Below are 20,046 nucleotides of genomic sequence, written 5' to 3' on the forward strand. Positions count from 1 at the left end.
TGTTTAGGTACTTTGAGTTTAGTTAAGGGGAGGCAGAGTACCTGTTGGATTCACTGGCAATAAAGGTTGGGGTCCTGGCTAGATCCAATTGGTGCTCTGTGTCTGCTATACACTGTTTAATGAGTGCTTTGGCTGGTCATATCCCATGCTGAGTAGAAGACCTGGAAAGAAGTCCAAGGATGAGATTTTAGTTGCCACTGCCTGTTTCCATGTGGATTGAAAATCTTCACTCATAGTTAATGGGCCAAGGCCAAGTGGAAAAAAGGATCGTCTGAGCCAGTAGTTGAGTATGGTCACCCACACTCTAGCCTCCACTTTCATGAGGCCTGTCTCTAATCACAGGGTGGCATTAGAGACACATTTTGGGACTTGAAGGGCTGATCTTAGAAATTTGGATTGTACAAGTTCAAATGGCGCAAAATTGGAGAAGGGGCCAGCTGGGTACCATAAAGAAGTTGTGCTATTGGCTTGGCTTCAAATAATTTGAGTGCTGTAGGTATATAGTGGCTACCTCTTGTCTTAAGGAATTTAAGGATGGCAGATGAGTTTCTCTGTGCATTTGCGGCAATGTAATCCTCATGGGCTTTCCTACTACTGGCAGAATGGAGACTAACCTAAGCATTTATCATTTCCTTTTACCTATTTTTTTCATGGACAATGACATTGATAGCTTTATTTTCTATTTCAGTTCCATTCTTCATTATTTCATTCCCATTCCCATACAGATTTCTAAAGCATTCCTTCTAGCATTTCCTTATTTCATTTCATCACTTTTATTTTTAAATTCCATTTCACTCAGCTTGACACTTCTTGTTTAGCAGTTTTTACCCATTTCTTTACATTTTATACAATACCTTCTGCTGTGATTTATGCCATTCATTCATTCATTCATTCATTCATTCAATTTCTCACCCCCCCATCTCCCCACAATGGGGGACTCTGGGCGACTCACACAAAACATTAAAACCATAAATACATAAAACATCAAAATTTAAAAACATTACTAAAAAAATATTATTTGCATAATAATATTGCTATGTAAGTGACACTGTTGCTCCAGCACTGGATATCAGGTGCTCCTTGCTTCCTTCCTTCCTTGCTTCCTTGCTTCCTTGCTGCTGCTGCTGCTGTTCTCTGCTTGCCACCTTTATGGCCAACCCATGTGTCACCTGACTCACTTGAGATCCCAACCAGAACATGTTAATCAATGAGAGAGGCCCTTTGGCTGGTGGAAACTTTGCACTTGCTCAGCCAGCTCAGCCCTGACTGGAAGCTCAAGTAAGGGTGATAATCAAGGTAAAAAGGATGGCCACAGTGGCCCCTACCACAGGGAGGAGTTAGGGCAGCTGCCTCATTGGGACTGAGCAGATCACAGAAAAGTAGGGGGGAATAAAGACAAGCAGCTATGAAACAAGACAAGGGAGTGCCTCCTTCCTCCTTCCACCTCTCTTGCTTTTTTCTCTTTGATCTAGCCAGGCAGCCTGTTTTCTAACAAGGGATGTTTTAGAATCATTTGGTGGCTATTCATATTCTCCAACCCCAAAAGCCTTGCTTTAATCTTAATCATATGTGTGATCATGCAAATCACCATGATAACATACTTTCTGTTTAACAGACATCACCTCCCTCAAATTTTACTTTAATTCTTTTCACTCTGTTCCAAGCAGTTCCACATCATCTTTCCTTACATTTGCTTTCCATACATACCAATGGGAGATTATAGTAATATCTTCTAATACTTTTATAGAATGGCTCATGCTTATTCTTCTTGTACCTCTTTTACTTTCACTCTTGTTTCTTTCACTTCTTTTCTCCATGCCCGTTTTTTCCAAGATCCACTCTTGATACTATCATAATAGTCTCTCCCATATTCAGAATTTCCCATCAGTCTTACATTCTTCACTAATTACCATGATAGACAATCAGATCAAACTTGCATTTAGATTAATTCCTTTACACTGGTTCATGTGAATAGACTTATGCTTAAACCATGTATTTGAAACAGACTAAGCAAATATTTATGAAACATTCATTCTTGAGTCTTCTAATGGCCCAGCCATGTTTTTCTGTAGTTTCTCATTGCATTTTCATCCGTCTGTTCATGTCACCTAACAGAATAATTTTTCTGTGTGACCACATTCATTTAGAGGGTTACATAGTTTATTGCTTTCATTGTCACCATTCACTGGCCTGTACTGTGTAACTGTTGCTTGCATTTCAGCAGCTAAGAGGTACATGCAGGATACTAATAGCTTTTTTTTTTTAATCGGTTCAGTTGTGTCCAATTCTTGGAGACTGCCTGGACAAGTCCCTGCAGTTTTCTTGGCAAGGTTTTTCAGAAGTGGTTTGCCATTGCCTCCTTCCCAGGGCTGAGAGAGAGGGACTGGCCCAGGATCACCCAGCTGGCTTTGTGCCTAAGGTGGAACTAGAACTCAGTCTCCCAGTTTCTAGCCTGATGCCTTAACCACTACACCAAACTGGCTCTCTTAATACTTATAATATGCAACAAAAAGAGCCATATAGATTTGTAAGTTGTTCATTGGCAGAAGAAACTAAATGGGCAAGTTGTGTAACATAACCAGATGTTAACTGTTACTTGGTGAGTTTACTGTTGCAGGCACACAGAGCCACACTGAAGCTGTCAAAGTAACAAGTTGATATAAAGTTCAATTATTCTGTAATCAACTTTTTAAAAGTAAAGCTTCCTTCAAGTCATGCTCAACTTCTGGTGACTTTGTACACATTCATGTGGTTTTCCGGGCAACAGCACAGAAGTAGCTTGCCATTGCTTCCTTCTGGGATATTTTTTCAATTTCTTGGTCTAGCCTACAACTCTGGAATTACCTGGAGGTCCAAGTACTAATCAAGTCTGATCTTGCTTAGCTTGCTGAGATCAGCCAGGGTTGGCTCAATGCTGCTGTTTAAATATCTGACCTTATGTACCCTTACTTCCTTACTTTTGTACTTCCTTTTTTACAACATCAGGCAGTAATTATTTGAGCAAGTGATGTACTTTCTGTATATTTTAGTGAGAGACCAGTGTCTTCTCAGGGTGTCTTTATTGAGCATTTAACATACTCAGGCTATGAAAAAGTACTAGCTTTGGCTTTCTAATAACTTTTGATCTGTTACTAATAATGGCAAGTAATTTGTATTCCCCTAAAAAATTAGAAGTGGGTAAGTTAGCTGTAAATTTCTGTCCTGGCTTCTGAACAAATCATGCTCAGTTGAAGAATGGACTATAATCATTTAATTCATTGTTTCTGAAGTCACTTTTTAAATATATTTGAACAAGTTGCTAGTCTTAGATTAGTTATTGTAACATTATGATAATACAGAAGAGAAAAACTGTTCATCTTTTCATTTAAGATAAAATGTGAATAGACCTTGTCTACATCACTCTGCCTTTCTTTATAGTGTTTTATTATATAATTTGGCTTTGCCAGATAGAAAGGCTATAGAATTGTATATGTAGTTCAACTTCCTTTGCATTCATAAACAGTTAATGTCACCCCTTAAAACATTTCTTCAACATTGCAGATCTATGGGCTTGTGAATACTAAAATTAATATTAATGAATTTTCGCTTTTTTATTTTAGATTCATTGGTTTTCAATCTTCAATTCCTTTATGATGGTTATTTTCCTGGTGGGCTTGGTTTCTATGATTTTAATGAGGACCTTGAGGAAAGATTATGCACGGTATAGTAAAGAAGAAGAAATGGATGATATGGTAAAACTTTTGCTCTTATTTTCACTCTTAGATTTATATCTGTGAAGTTTATGAGAGAGCCTGGATGCAGAAAGGTTGAATGTGTTAGAAATAGGGTGGGTCATAAACAACTAGTGTGGCCAGTTCCCTAGCTGCACGGTTCCCTAAGCATAAATATTATGAGTATTTATTATAACTTAATGATTTAGAAACCTTTTCTGGCTTGCTGTTATTCTTGCAGTTTATTTCAGTAGTGGGGACCTATAGTTCTCCATGCACTCTTGATGGATATTTTTAAAGTATTATATGCTTAATATACAGATTATATATGATATTTTAGTTAGAGTGGTAGTCTCAAAACTCTTTCACTAGGAAGTATTTTTGTGTTAAGATAAAGCAGATTCTCAGTCCTGTCTGTGTGGCAAAGAAGGTGGAAAAAGTGTTCTTTTTGAATTCTTTTGAATGCCTTTTCTTCAGTCATCATCCTAACCCTTCCTTCGCAATAGAAGAGCTAGAATCTTTAACGTTCTAATCTCATTGAAGGTCAGAAAATCTGATATATGCATAGTAGAATCTTAATGAAAAGAGTCTTATATATGTTAATTTCAGTCCTTTTCAGTCAGGTTTCAGGCCCGGATTTGGGATGGAAACAGCATTGGTCACACTAATGGATGATCTCAGGCGGGAGCAGGGTGGGGGTAGTGCATCCATCCTTGCTCTTCTTGACCTCTCAGTGGCTTTCAATACCATCGACCATGATATCCTTTTGAGTCAATTTGGGGAGTTGGGAGTGGGCGGCACAGTTTTGTGCTGGTTCTCTTCCTTCCTCCAAGGTTGATCCCAGTCGGTGTTGATTGGGAGTGAGAGGTCCAGCCCATGGCCCCACAGGGTTCAGTACTCTCTCCACTCCTTTTTAACGTCTACATGAAACCAATGGGTGAGATCACCTGTCACCATGGGATGAGGTATCATCTGCATATTGATGATGTTATACATCTCCATCCCAGATAACCTGAGTCATCCAGTTATACATCTCCATCCCAGGTGACCTGAGTGATGCTGTGACCACCCTTTCGTGGTGCCTGGAGGCTGTGGGGGTCTGGATGGGGTGCAACAGGCTTCAGCTGAACCCTAGTAAGACAGAGTGACTGTGGATTGGAGGTCTGTATCCAGGAACTTACCATCTTTGGTTCTGGATGGGGTTGCACTGCACCAGACAGACCCAGTGCATAATCTGGGGGTACTCCTGGACTCATGACTCCTGCTCAAGGAGCAGGTGACAGTCGTGGCCAGGAGGGCCTTTGCCCACCTTTGTGTGGTGCGCCAGTTATGCCCCTTCCTGGATCAGGAGGCTCTCCAGTCAGTCACTCATGCCCTGGTCATCTCTCAATTAGACTACTGCAATGCACTCTACATGGGGGTATCCTGGAAGAGGATCTGGAAGCTACAGCTGGTTCAAAATGCAGCCACGCGAAACAATCTTGCGTGCCCCAAGAATGGCATATATAACACCTCTGCTGCAGGAGCTGCATTGGGTGCCAGTTTGCTTCCAGGTCCAATTCAAGGTGTTGGTTATCATCTTTAAAGCCCTACATGGCATGGGTCCAGGTTACCTGACAGACCGTCTCACCTCCATTACATCAACCTGTCCCACCCGGTCAGGCAGAAAGGGCATGTTCGGACCCTGTCAATGAGAGAATGTCAGCTGGCGGGGCCCAGGAGGAGAGCCTTCTCTACCGCTGCCCCCGCCCTTTGGAATATTCTTCCCCCAGAGGTGCAACGGGCCCCTACCCTCCTAGTTTTCTGGAAAGGACTTAAGACCTGGTTCTGTCAGCTTGCATGGGGTGACAAGAGTTGTAATCGATCCTGGGGATGGCTGGTGCCCTGATGACACTCCCCGAGCTGTTTGCTAATTTTATCATCTCTTGGAATCTATTTATTAATTATTTAAGATTGTTTTATATTGTATTTTAATGGATTTTATCTCATCTGTAAACCACCCAGGGTCGCTTTTTAATGAGATGGGTGGTGACAAATTTGATATATAAAATATAAATAAAATAAATAATTCTTGCATAGTTGGCCAAGAAGTGGGGCCAAAATGTTTTTTACCTTGCCCTGCGGTTCTCTGTGGAAAAAAGAAGCATGTCTCCTTCAGGTCTTGATCCTCTGGTCTATGTCTAGGGCCAGACTGATTATACTGATTGGACAGGAAAAAATATGAGTGTATTAAGCTCATTTACATAACTACTTAGGCCAGTGTTCCATTTACAGGCAGTCCCCAGGTTAAGAATGTACGACTTAAGGACAAGTCATACTTACGAATTGGCTACCTGTTACTAAAAAGGGCAGACAGTGTTCTTCCTCAAGTTGACAGACTGCTGAAGTTGCCCAATGTTTTCATGAACTACTGAAGCCATGCATTTTTATACAGCGGTTTTCCGTGGTTCATGAAAATATTGCACGGCTTCAGCGGTTCATCGACTCAAGGAAAGAAAACGCTGTCTGCCATTTTTATTAACAGGCAGCCTGTTTGTATGTATGAGTTGTCCTTAAGTCGTACGTTCTTAACCTGGGGACTGCCTATAATAAGGTATTATCTGGTGGAGTTTACCCTTTTCAGAGAGATCTTTCCTAGCCAGGGATTGAATTTGGGACATTTGGCATATAGAACAGGTACAGTATGCTATTTACCATTGGCATAGATCCCTCCCCAAATTCTCTAGTCAGCAGAAGAGTAGAGTCACTAGCTCCTCCATATCTAAAACTTTTCTGCATTTAAGCCTCATATGTATGCATTCAGATATCTAATTATGTAGAAAACAACTAAACGTATGAAAACCTCTGTATGAAAACCTACATTAGAGGCTAACTTTGGGAGCTAATGATAGTGAGAATATGGCTAGCAAATTATTCTTCTTAATCTGCAGATATGAGAGATGTAATAGGTTAGGTCACTGATTATCTGTGCTTTACAGTTTTTTTCTGGTTTCTCTGTGATTACAGTGTTTGAACTAGTTTATTCCTTAATAAAGAGTTCAAACCCCTCCACTAAACAGTGAAGCAATAGAAAATATTGCAGAGATGATCTGGACCTGTGTTTCCTTTTAAAGCAGGGGTGCATAATTCTCAATCCACAAATCCTTATGTATAGCTCCAAATCTCATTTAAAAGTTGCAACAAAGGAAATGAGGGAAATTACTGAATACATTGTACAAAATATGTTTACTTACATTTTGAATCAGACTTAATTTTTCTCTTGGTCTCATCCAAGTGTGGCTTCTGACAGGTGTTACCTTCGACCTGAAAATGTTTCTGTAGTCCTATTTTAAAGAAATAATATTTATTTATTTATTTATTTATTTATTTATTTATTTATTTATTTATTTAACAAATTTGTTACCGCCCATCTCATTGAAACAACTCTCAGTGGTTTACAGCAAAAATAAAATTTGTTAAAATACAGTATAAAACACACCTAACAATAAATGGCTTCCAAGCAAGATGGAAATTTGGGGGATAATTGAAAGGAGTGTCGTCAGGGTGATAACTACCCCCAAGGACAGTTAGAGCCCATATTGCCCCATGCACACTGGCAGAGCCAGGTCTTTAAACCTTTTCGGAAAGCCAGGAGAGTAGGGGCCCATTGCACTTCTGGGGGGAGAATATTCCAAATTAATGTGAAGCCCACATATAAATGGGTCAGGTTAGATTTTTACTTACTGTGCAGTTCTGTACTACTCATCAATAGGAAATAGCCTTATTTGGGGCTGCTATCCAGCTTAAATGGCTTTGACATAAAAGTAGGAAGATCCAAAATGAGTGTTATTATCAAAGCAAGTTGATGTATACTGCAGTCATGCAGCACTCAATACATTTTTTGTTCATTTACTTGGATGCTTTTCTATAGCAGTAAAAACCTCTCTTAAAACCTAATTACACTATCAGTTAGTGCTCCCTTCCCCAGCTTCAGCTTCTCTTCAGAAATGTCCCTGATGTGGCAATAAAATTTTAAAATAGCTACTGTTGATCACAAGTTGTTGATCAGAGATGTGAGCTTTTAGCTTTCTCTTGATGTAAGGTGGGAATAGGGAAAAAGGGGAGAAAATCTGGAGCAGGTTAGTAAGGGGTTTCAGGAGAGCAGGTTGTAGGTTTGACGTGGTACTCTTTGGACTGGATTAGGCTATGGCTTGGCAGTTAGCTTTTTTCTTCTTGTTGTTTTGAATGATTGTTTTCACATTGTGTTTTGTGCAGGATAGAGATCTAGGAGATGAATATGGTTGGAAACAAGTTCATGGAGATGTTTTCAGGCCATCTAGTCATCCTTTAATATTTTCATCCCTCATTGGTTCCGGCTGCCAAATCTTTGCAGTTTCTTTCATAGTAATCATTGTTGCCATGCTGGAAGATTTATATACAGAGTAAGTATAGCTTTATAGTTACATTAAAAATACATTGGTAAGGTCTGGTGAGCCCACTTGTACATCAGCTATTCTTGGAGCTCTAGATTTTTCCAAAGATAGAGACATTGCTGTATAACCAGAAGATGAGTTCCATCAATACATGCACAAATAATGCTCATATATTAATTTGGCTCACAGCTTTAACATTGGTAAAGTAGAAATTTAGGGTAATGCATATTTTAAATTTATAATGAAATTTAAAATAATGAACTAGACTCTAAACTCTCTTCCTTGAATGGAACATAGTCTGTGTGTCAGAACCTGCAGCAATTGAAGGAATAGCCAAAAAAAGGACTGATTGGGGGTTATAAATACTGGGTTTGCTTGTTTTGATTCTGCCATTTGTAACGGCGGAGGGGAGTGAAAGAAGACAGAGCCGATGCCATCTTGAAGGGCAAGAAGGAGAGGTGTTGTCAGGGTGAGGAATTCTCAAGGCCACGACTTGGTGAGAAAGAAATCTGGCGCCAAAGAACCAGGGGGGAGAGAAGGGGTAAAAGTAGAGGGAAAGTTATGCGGGCTTTAGTTTTAGCAATGCTTTGCTTAGAGCTGCATGTACCATTCAATAAAGGAGTTTTTATCTGAACCAGGCCTGGTTTCATGAGAATTCTTCTGGATTGGGATTTGGACATTGTAGACTTGACACTGCGTTTGCGGAACCAAGCTTCACCCACACCACAGTTATATATGAACTGTAGGTAGAGAGTTAGCACAATTATAGTAATGGAATTTTTCCCTGTATTTAAGATGGCCCTCTCCCCTGAAGATCTGAAGAAACACCCCCCTTCCCCCCGGTATCTGCTACCATATTCTGATCAAATCTAAAACAACCCTCCAATTTTAAAAGTAAATTATTAGGGATAATATTCCTTTCAGGCAAATAAAGAGTCTTATTAAAAACCTGGTTCTGTACAGTCAAATAATTTTTCATAGCTATTAACATCAAAAATTCAATATTTAATACAGTATAACAAATTGCAGAATAGAACTGTAAATAGCGGTGTCTGTGGTGGGGGACCAGAAAGATGAACGCATAGCTTCAGTGTTACAATGCAAGCCCTGCCCCTTTTGAGTATGTGTCATGACATTGCATGCACATCATGACACGTATACATATGTTTTTATCATTCTGACAGATGTAGCAAGGTCCTGTGGACATGCATGAACATTAAACAAAATTGGGATGGGAAGGTCAAATAGTAGAAAAGCCAAAGATGTGACAAAATCTCAAGATGCTAGCTTGTTTAAATCAGTTTAGATGCCCTCTAGCTATATGGACTTCAACTCCCAGAATTCCCAGACATCATCGCCATTTGCTGAGGGTATTGACATTGGTCCACATATCAGCATTTTTTAAATGTAAACCATCAAAAGTTGTTTTGATTGTGGCAACATAAAAATATGTTTAATAAAGAAAAATAACGTAAGTGGGTCTCCTATGTTAGAGAGATTCAAAATTATCCTGGACTGCAGGCACTGCAGTAGGAAAGATTTTTTGGTGTGTGTGTTTGTAAAATATTCTTCACAAGGTAACAGAAACCATAGAATAATATGCAGAGTTCCTAAAGTCAATAGGAGGACAGAATCTTGCAGAAATCTAGGTCCAAATCATTAAAAGTATTAACAATAATGCATTTTGAGTTCTGCAAGGAAATAACCAAGCAAACCATGATAGTTGATAAAACAGCAGTTGCTTACTGCAAAAAGATCTGTACTGGTCAAAATAGGCAACACCTAATATAGGTTGGCCATATATATAAGCTCTTATTAGCTCATTTCTAAGAAATATACTTGGTTGTCTATGGACATTGCATCTCTTTAGTTTATGATGAAGATTGGGAAATAAGTTCTGAAAGATTTTTTCTTCCATTTTTAATGGCAAAGTTATCATTTTTAATACAAGTTGTAGGAGTATTTGAAAATTGAGAAAAAAAATTATTCTCTGAATATGATACCATTAAATTGCATCTTTTGATGTATTGTCTTATTATGGAAAAACACTTGACTTCTAACACAACATTAGGAAGCAGCAATGAAAATAGTAGTTTGTTTTAAAATCTGATGCTGCTTCTATGTTTATCTTTACGTCTGTAAAAAGACAAACATTGTTCCCAAGGTTTAGATAATTAATGTGGATGTGAATAAAGTATCCAAATATATCCAGCCTTGTTGCCTACCGACTGAGTGGTGAGCATTTTATTCTTCCTTCTGGATTTGGGTACTATTGAGAGCACTATGGAGCATATTTATTAAGTTGTTTTTCTTTGCTAGATTCGTTTGAGAGCCAACTAAGATGCAGTCAGGAAAGCTGCAAGTGCAGCACAGCCTCAGAGAGATTCTAATACAGGGCTTCACATTTAGATCAGGAATGCCTTTGGAATGGAGGAGAACCATTAACACTATCATTTTTTAAAAATAAAATGATTGTAATATGCTCTATGCTATTTCCTATTCAGAGAGAACATAACTACTACTGTCTTTTTTATTGGTTGACTTGGGTATGGCAGGAACAAGTGTTTCTACTCAAATGTGCTAGACCCTGTAGTTTGAAAGCTATTGTTAGTTTGGAAAAAAAAAACATAGTGGCATCATGGCGTCATAATGTTTTCATATATTTTATTACTGCTGGGATACTACTAACCATGACAATGATAGCTTCTCTTATCTCAAGAAAGTTTAACTATATGAAAATATACATTTTCAGTAACAATTGTTTTGAATAAGGGGGGGTTGCAAATGGGAGACAGTGTATCTTAATGTTTCTTATCCTAATAGAGCTCAACAAAATCAGTTACATGATCACACTAGTGATACCTAGTCAAGGATGACCTGCTGGCATTCTAAAGCATAAAGCTCATTTCACTGTTTTTGTTGCAGTTGTACATTTCTTTGTCAGTTATTCTTTGGGTGTTACACTAGCTAAAACTAAGCATTCAACATTATTTTTATAATGTACTCATTTTTTTTCCTTTTGTAGATTTCAGGCAGTCACTTGTATAGCCAAAAATAAATGTCTTTTATTTTAGGAGAGGATCAATGTTAAGTACTGCTATTTTTGTTTATGCTGCAACATCACCAGTGAATGGCTACTTTGGAGGAAGCCTCTATGCCAGACAAGGAGGTAAAGCATTTCTTGATTATTGTTCATATCGCAGTCTAATATAACGTAAGACCTGGTGTAGCTATTTGAAGAGCTTTCTCGGACTATCTACATATGTGTTCATGCACAAACAACATTTCTGCTGATGAGGCGAGCAGCTGACCATCTACATGCATGCAGAGAGAACCTGGAAAGGCCCTTGAAGAAGCCATTCAGAGCATGCATTGAGGAGTGGAATACTTCTCTCACACCTATACCCAGTGCTGAAAATATTACCCATTAATAGTTTCAGAAGAAGGTAAACATGCCTGAAAGTAATTGTAGTATGTTCTAAGAAGATGAGTCATTGTACTCTGTGGCTTTTAACATGTATTGGTGAGAAACTGATAGTAATTGATAGGGTCAAAAGTCCTATTGGAAAGAACTGTTTCTTTGGGGACATAACGAGAATGTGTAGTCTGCTGCTTGGACCTAATGTAGGTTTTGTCTATTAATTGAGAGTGTGTTTGCCACATGCAGTTCACTCTTATTTCTTCCCCTTCCCCTTGGCCTGTTTTTCCTTTTCCAATGTAACTGTTTTGGGATTGTATTGCTCCTCTGTGCTGGATCTAGAAAGGGCAATTCTTTTTACTAGCTAAAGAAAAATACTTCCTGCCTCCCTCTAGACATATTGTAACAAGACCATTTTTTGCAACTGCTGAAGGCTGGAATAGACTTTTATGGACAGGAAAAGTATACCCTCAGTCTGAATCTTTGGAAAGGGTAGCAAGCTTTCCTAAATGTGTGCAGCTTAGATAGAATTATCGGGTGGGTTGGAGATAGTCTAAGCCAGTTACTCTGGTCGGTGCAACTGGACAAAAGGTCCAGATTTTAAATAATTCATGAGAATCAGAATCCATCATCTTTCAAGGCAGTCAGTTTCATTGTCAAACATCTGTTACTGTTAAGTTTTTCATATAGCTTCCAACATTTGGAGCAACAGAGAATGGCTCTGTTCATCAGATATTTGGAAATCATTGTCATGTTTTTTCTTTAATCCTCCCCCAGGTTAAACATTCCCTTTCAACTGATGTTGGTAAGACATTTTCTCCAGGATGTTGTAGACAGACCCTAATTTGTTAATAGCTTTCTTAAGATGGGCCACCTACAACTAGACGTAAGCACTCTGGTTTCAATTTGACAACATAAAATAGAATGAAATTATTACTTATTGTAGTATGGGACTGCCCCTTTTTTAAAAAAAAATTATTAAAGAAGTTTTTTGCAAAGTAAAAATACATATTTAAAGAAAAAAAAGTAAAGTAAAAGAAAAGTGATAAGTAAATAGGAAAGAAATGAAAGAAAAAAGAGAAAAAAATATAAAGGACTGGCTTCTCATCTTCTTTACAGCAGTTATAAATGCATTTCTATTTTATCCTGTCTCTCTTAAGGTTACATCATGGCTCCCTCTTTCCATATTCTACCCTTCCTAATCATCAAACTATAAACCACAAGTTCATTTTTTCCCATTTTCAGCAGAAAGTCCATAAAGGGTTTTCAGACCCTAACAATTGTAAATATTGTCTTTTCTCTAATCAAACAAGTAAATTTTGCCATCTCTGCAAATTCTGTCATCTTTACAGATGATTCCTCCACTGTGGGTATTTTAAAGTCTTTCCATCTTTTGTGCATATAATAATCTCGCTGCAGTTACCATGTACAAAAACAATCATCCATATGTCTTTTCTAGTTGTCTGTCCATTAGTCCCAGCAAGAAAAGTTCTGGTTTCAGTTGAATATTAATCTTTAAAATTCTTTGTATCATTGTGTATATTTCAACCCAAATTTTTCTAGCTTTTTTAGAAGTCCATCAAGCATGATAAATCACCCTTCATGTTTTCCACATTTCCAACATAGATTTGAAATACTTTTATATATTCTAGAAAGTTTTTCTGCTGTCATATACCAATGGTACATCATTTTGTAAAAATTCTCTTTTAAATTATAACAAAATGTGAATTTCAGTCCTTTCAGCCACATAATTTCCCTGAATTAAACAATGTCATCTCTCAGTGCCTGCCCTCTGGAATGAGGTTCTTCTCGAGGTCTGGATGGCCCCCACTCTGCTGCTGTGTAGAAGAGCCTTTACCCAGGCCTTTGGCGAGGGAGAGTGAGACCCCTTGCTTCATCACACTTGCAATCTTTCATCTTTATTGAGTTTATTGAATTGTTTTGATTGTTGTGAGCCATCCAGAGTCATTGAGAGTAGGGCAGTATACAAGTTTAATACATTATTAAATTATTATTATTATTAATGCCTCTTATCAGTGCTGACCAAGGCTGCACATACCTTTTTAGCAGCTGCATTGCATCACTAGTTCATAGTTATCCTGTACTTCATAAAGACATAGATATATGGACAGATGACAAGGCAAGTCTCTCCCATCTCATTCTTATACCTTTGAATATTGTACCTATGTGCAAGTTTATGCATTTAACTCTATTGATTTACATCATATAGATTTAAATTACCATTTCAGTCTGTCAAAATCATATTTTTTTGTCTTTGTGGTATCAAACCTAGGTTTTTGTGGTTTTTGTCTTTGTGGTATCAAACCTAGGTTTTTGTTGCCTGCAAGTTTGACCTGCAACCTATCTATACCTTTGTCCTTGTCATGTATAAATGTGCTGAACAATATAGGACTAAAGAAAGAGTCCTTTTAAGATCTTTTTCTAGGCTGGCAGAGTGGAATTATTCTGCATTCACTGAATGTTGTGGTTAAACCAACTATAAATCTATGTAACAAAAGTATGCCCCAAAAACTAGTATTTATCTATAATATTTTGGTAGTTTTTCTTCTTTTTTTTCCTATTAGTATTTTTATATAACAAATAGTGGAGATTTTAGCACTCAGCTCAGAGATTCACATCCTTTTTCACATTGTTAAAATAGTTTAATGTATTTCATTTTTAAGATCATTTTCTCACCAATGATATATTGAGCACTAACTGTACAATCTCAGTAAATCCTTTGTCCACTTACTGATATCATATTTCTGTATCAACTATTTTTTCTTTTTTCCTTTTGTTTGCTCATTTGCTCTTTTTTCCTTCTTTTAAAAATGATTAATAAATTTTAAAAACATTAAAAAAGAAAAAAATAGTATTCCTGTGTACATTTTGAGAAATTTTCATAGCTGTTTGGTTTAATATTAGTTAATCGTGATAAAACCCAAGCTGACTCCTAATAATGTCAGATGCCTCGCAATCAATTAACCATTTTGCTAATTAGCTTGCTTTGTTTCTGCCATTATAAGAAGGGGGGGGGGAAGCTAGAAGGATAACCGTTAAGCGCAGATGGACTGTTATCTATTTCTCAGGAATGCCCAAGGTCGTACCAGTGTGAAACCAGAAGAGACCCAGTGAAAGGCGCAAGAAGGACTATGGGATGGAAGTGGGGTGGTGAAGGAAAAAAGGGATAAAAATAGAGTTCGGCACGTGCGGGCTTTTAGTTTCAGCAATGCCTCTAGAACTGTGTAGTACTTCTCAATAAAAGAACTTTACTTTGAACCTACATCAGTTTCAAGGGGAGTTGCTTTCGCTGGGAGCTGAGTGCTGCAGCTTCTTCCAAATAATTTGTAGGAAATGGTTAATTTGCTTTGTTCAAAATATTTAATCAGATGGGTGGCCTTCGGTTGGAGATGCTGTAGGAGTTAACTTCTGCACTTGGCATGAAGGCTGGACTAGATGATCTCAATGTCCCTTCCATTTCCTAGATTCTGTGATTCTATGAATACATTCTTTTTTAAATGCTCACAAATTATATTGGCCAGATTTAGTTATAACGCTGGCTAGTCTGTAATTCCATGAGCTACCTTCTCCCCCTTTTCGTTCACTTGCTCTGAAATTTCATTCTAGTGAGCTAGCAAATAACCTGGGAGATGTGAAATAAAACTGTAAAACATTTCCCAACTGTCTCCTTGTCTCTGCTAGGATGCAAATCCTACTGAAATTATTTGTTCTTTTCCCAGATCAAACACCTTTGCTTTTCTAGGGAAATACAAATGTGTGGGTAAGGACAGTTCTCAGATCATCAGAAACTTCTCTATGTATGCTTTGGCTTCTATGAATGTCTCCATTTTTCTTTTTCAGTATTTTTGTTTAACAACTTATTTAGAGTTTGTTTGGTATCTAAGTGAAGAAAAATGTGCAATAAAAGTGCTTATATTTTTCATATGGAAGAGTGTTGTAAAAGGAAGCTGGCCTGCCAAATCACAAATACTTTTCTGTGCATTAGGTTCAGATAATCCCATAGAACAGCATCCCCAACTTGGCAGTCTCTAGCTGTGTGGACTGAATAAGTCCTTGCTGGTAGCTGAAAAATCTGGGAACTGTAGGCTAACATATGTACAAAGCATAGCTTGGAGAAGGTTGCTGTAGAACCATGCTGCAGCTACACAGTTTTTATAAATATTATTGGTATAATTATTTAAAATTGAGGAAAGAAATTGGCTCAGTATGATTAATATAACTACTTTTTATGGACGCAGTACATTGCTGGCATTCTTGCTTGCAAAGTCCTGTTAGTTGTATGAGAATAAGGTAGTCATGAGCAACCAGTTTTTTGTGGGATTGGAATTTTCAGTATCACCCCTGGGGAAACAAAATGGCTGGGAGTTGTTTCCTGGGGGGATTATAGTCAACTCCTGTTTCTAAGAGGAGAAATATTTCAACAAGAGAAGAGGAAGATGATATACATTAAGTTCCTCATTAAAACCATTTTATAATCATGCTATGACATTGCCATAGTTTCATAGAGAAAGTCACTGTAATGGACCTTAGAAACTGGAAGTTTCTTAGTTTATGACAAATTAGTTTCCTGTATTGTCCAAATTTGAGAAACAGTGATAAGTGTTTTCTAACAATACATAAAGAGAAGCTTCAGGGCCTTGAACTGTATTTATTTGCCAGATTTGTGAAAATACCACACTGAGTTGCAACCCTATTTTAGGTCCACAAGAGAAAAGTGCTACTGAGATCTAGTCACCATTTCCAGCCGAAAAAGAGTCACAATGCCAGTTAAGCTATGTCCTACTGCTGCAGAATTTTAAGGGTCATAATGGTAACCCTGAATCACAAATGGATGGAATGTTTTGATTTGCAGGAAGAAGATGGATAAAACAGATGTTCATTGGGGCATTCCTTATTCCCGCAATGGTGTGTGGCACAGCCTTCTTCATTAATTTCATTGCTATCTATTATCATGCATCAAGAGCTATTCCTTTTGGGACAATGGTGAGTATTTTAATTTGCACTGAACTCTTAAAAACTCAGATATCTGGATTTTAAACAGCAGGGACTGGGTTTCTTTTTAATAGAATTGTGTCAAGCAGCCACCTCCTCCTTTTTTACTTTACCAGCAGTACTTCTCTTTTTTCCAATTTGCTAGTGAAGGGGTAATCCTTACTTAGCACATCCTTATCTTTCTCTTTCCCTGCTACTTCTGGCCTGGAGCATTTCCATTCCATATTAATGCCAAAACCCTTTATGCCCATGACTGTCATCCCAATTTACCTTCTATAATGGAAGGTTTCTTTCCTTCTAATAGTAATAGCAATTCTTTGAGCTGGTACACTTTGTGTTTCTGTGAAGAGATCCCCCTTTCCATATTTTTCATAGGAACAAAGACCTTCACCAAGATATTTTCCTCCTTCCAAAATCAGTCTTAACCTTCCACTAGAATCAGTACATACTGCCTACACTTTTTCTCGTTCCATAGTTGTCTGTTGTGCTCTTATTTGGTACATAATAAATTCATTAAGATCATTTATCCCTTGTCTCCCAAGGCCCATGTAAAGACTGTGGCCATCCCCTTAAAGTTGCTCCAAGTTGATAGTGGCAACCATCAAGCTTTGCTATCAGTTGGTCAAATAGCCATGCCCCCTCCTCCTCTCAACTGCCACTCCACAAGAGCATCAGCAGCATTGGTAGCCTTCCTTTGGGGTATTTCCCTTTTGGAGGTTATGCCTAGCAGCTATGTGGATTTCAATCCTCCACCTTTATCCAGCATTATGGAATCTCTGCTTCCAAGTAGATGCAGTTTCTGCAAGGGTCTTCTTTTGTTTGGTCACTTTATGATGACCAGACTCTTTCAAGGAAGAAACTTGCTATTCACCCACTGTGTGAATCACCAAGATTCCTATTCACCTGCTAACAACTGATTGCTTAGGTGTAACTGCATTTCTTTGGTCATTTCTGAATTCACACAATCTGCTTTCTAGCCCTTCTAATTTAAAGTGAACATACTTCCTTTGTTCATCATATTCATTTTAGGAACTGAAGAGGTTCAGTAAGAGCTGTACCTAGTTATGTAGGGATGAGGCTTTCAACAAACAATTCTGTAACTTCAGAAAGTTCAGAATGGGGGTCTAGATAGGTGTGTAATGTATGAATTCATAGATGACCACTCAAGAAACTAAAGTTACAGGTAAGTAACCAGTTTATCCACTATATCTAATGTTGCTGACAAAAAAACAACCCTCTGATAAAGCAACTGGAGAGTTACACAAAGTGTGGGACAACTTTTCAGAAAGACAAACTTTAGATATCCCATGGTGTCATAATGGACTCCAAGATAGAGTTTGTATTGTGTTCACAAGGAGAAAAGCTGGCTGACCAGCAACATACTTTCGCCCTTCTTTCCCAAATCCTCGTACTTTTCTACTTCCAAACAATAATTCTGAAATCAAAATGTACATAGCAGCAACTGATCCAAGGCATACAGTCCAGCTAACTGGAACACCAACTGTGTAAGAAATCTAACCAGGCATAACTATGTCTTGCCATCTGGCATGTTTGGAAAAGGCTCACGTGTAATAGTAAATCCTTGAATTATTGTCCAGAAATCTTTCCAGGAATTTCTTAAGATAGCCATAACAAATTCTGCCATGTCCACAATTCTTCCAGACACCAAAAAAAAATGGGAAGCCCTTCTTGAAATATATTACTTTCTTTACTGTCTTGAATAACAGAGACACTTATAAATGTAGACCTGAAGTGTATTAATTACTACGTGGCCAAGTTCCTGATAGATTATCTGCATTCAGTTGCAGTTTTCCTCAGGGAAAAAGACCATCCTAGCCTCTGTCAGTCTCACTGAGATTATCTGCACTTCCATATTATATTGCAGGTTCTGTATTTTAATTCCAGAGAAACAACAATTCCAATTCTGTACCTCCCTGTCTTGGTCTTTTGTTAGTTCTCTGGGACCTGAGATAATATATCAGTTAGCATATGCAGTAGATCACACAGTATGCAGTTACCAATAAGTCTTGCCAGAGAAAAGGCACATGGTCATCAGTGTTGCTTCAGTTGCTTTGATTGGAGAGAACTCTTGGAAATCTTCTAAAGGATTACTAAAGGAATTTATACCTCAAAAGGAATTGTGTTTAGTGGGTGGAGTCCTGTCATTGAAATTCTGTTCTCATCAGAGGTTAAAACTGCCTCTTAGAAAATTGATGATTTTAAAGGTGCTTGCTTTGTTTTTTATAAATTGAGTAAAGACATTTTCCTTACTCAAGAAAGCACGAGACAGTTGTTCCTATTATTTTGACAGTCACTGAATCTTATTGCTTGGGTGCTGACACTCAGGTTGTACATTCCTGACATGTAATAAGATTATGAATGTCAGTGGTAGTTTTCATTCTTATTATAATAATAAGTTCTAGTTAAGTTATCCAGCCAGGTTTTGCTGTTCTTGGTCTCTATGCTTTCCCCTGTATTGATTCTTTAGCCTATCTTTAAAATATATGGCATTGACTCTCTGCTAGATAATAAGATTTGGAGACTGGGAAAAAGGTCATAACTTTTCGTATCGCATTCTAAATATGCCTTAATTGCCTTTACATATTTTTACAAATGTATTTAGCTTTCTCTTGTGAATTAAATTTTACTATAGCCATTTTGAATAGTAGAAGCAGTGTGTTTTCTTATGATTAATTGTTGCTAAAATAATGGTTGACTTTATTTTAATGAATGTACAGTATTTTATATCTCTTCTTGTTTGAGTTTACAGGTAGCTGTTTGTTGCATCTGCTTTTTTGTTATTCTTCCTTTAAATCTTGTTGGAACAATACTTGGACGGAATCTTTCTGGTCAGCCCAACTTTCCTTGTCGAGTAAATGCTGTTCCTCGTCCAATCCCAGAGAAAAAATGGTAAAGTTTAAATTTGTCTGTATTCGTGTATCTGATAAAGTAGGTTACCCACTGCACTAGTTGGTCTTTCCTGCAGAAATTAAGGGGTCTTCCAGATAATTATCTGAGCACAGATGATGGCATGTAATAGGAGATGGGATGTATTATCTTTCAGAGCTACATCATATTTTTCATCAAGTAGTGATTGATCTCATGCATGAGTAGATTGCAGGTGATAAGTGCTCTCATCCATTTGCAAAACATAACTAATATTGGAACAATATAATATTCATATTGCAACATTTTTGTAATTAACCTTAGATGCTGACAGACCTGTGACTTTCACAGTCTGAATTTTATTGAAGTGTTCAGAGATCTTTTATATTTTATCCCTAATGCTCTTTAAAAATCAGTTGTGACTTGTTGATTTAAGTGAGTTCAGCAGGAATACTCTATTAAATGACTTCTTCCATTGATCTGGGTTAAATGAGAAAATCAGTTCTATTTTTTTTTCCAGGTTTATGGAACCAGCTGTTATTGTTTGCCTTGGTGGCATTCTCCCCTTTGGATCAATTTTCATTGAAATGTAAGGGTTTTTTTATAC

General features: G+C 37.7%; 1 protein-coding gene across 1 annotated transcript in view; it reads left to right on the plus strand.

The window, feature by feature from the left end:
* TM9SF3 (transmembrane 9 superfamily member 3) overlaps nucleotides 1–20,046 on the plus strand; it is a 61,160-nt gene that overhangs the window by 35,607 nt on the left and 5,507 nt on the right. Inside the window, exons 6-11 of the mRNA XM_088154571.1 lie at nucleotides 3,600–3,731; nucleotides 7,965–8,131; nucleotides 11,197–11,291; nucleotides 16,414–16,544; nucleotides 19,324–19,463; nucleotides 19,960–20,028. Coding sequence (XP_088010697.1) covers nucleotides 3,600–3,731; nucleotides 7,965–8,131; nucleotides 11,197–11,291; nucleotides 16,414–16,544; nucleotides 19,324–19,463; nucleotides 19,960–20,028 — 734 coding nt within the window. The remainder of the gene's footprint in view (nucleotides 1–3,599; nucleotides 3,732–7,964; nucleotides 8,132–11,196; nucleotides 11,292–16,413; nucleotides 16,545–19,323; nucleotides 19,464–19,959; nucleotides 20,029–20,046) is intronic.

Source organism: Python bivittatus, unplaced genomic scaffold (genome assembly GCF_059951505.1).
Source record: "Python bivittatus isolate LINGU-HERP-01145 unplaced genomic scaffold, Pbiv_v1 ctg000050_np1212, whole genome shotgun sequence".
Classification (NCBI taxonomy): domain Eukaryota; kingdom Metazoa; phylum Chordata; class Lepidosauria; order Squamata; family Pythonidae; genus Python; species Python bivittatus.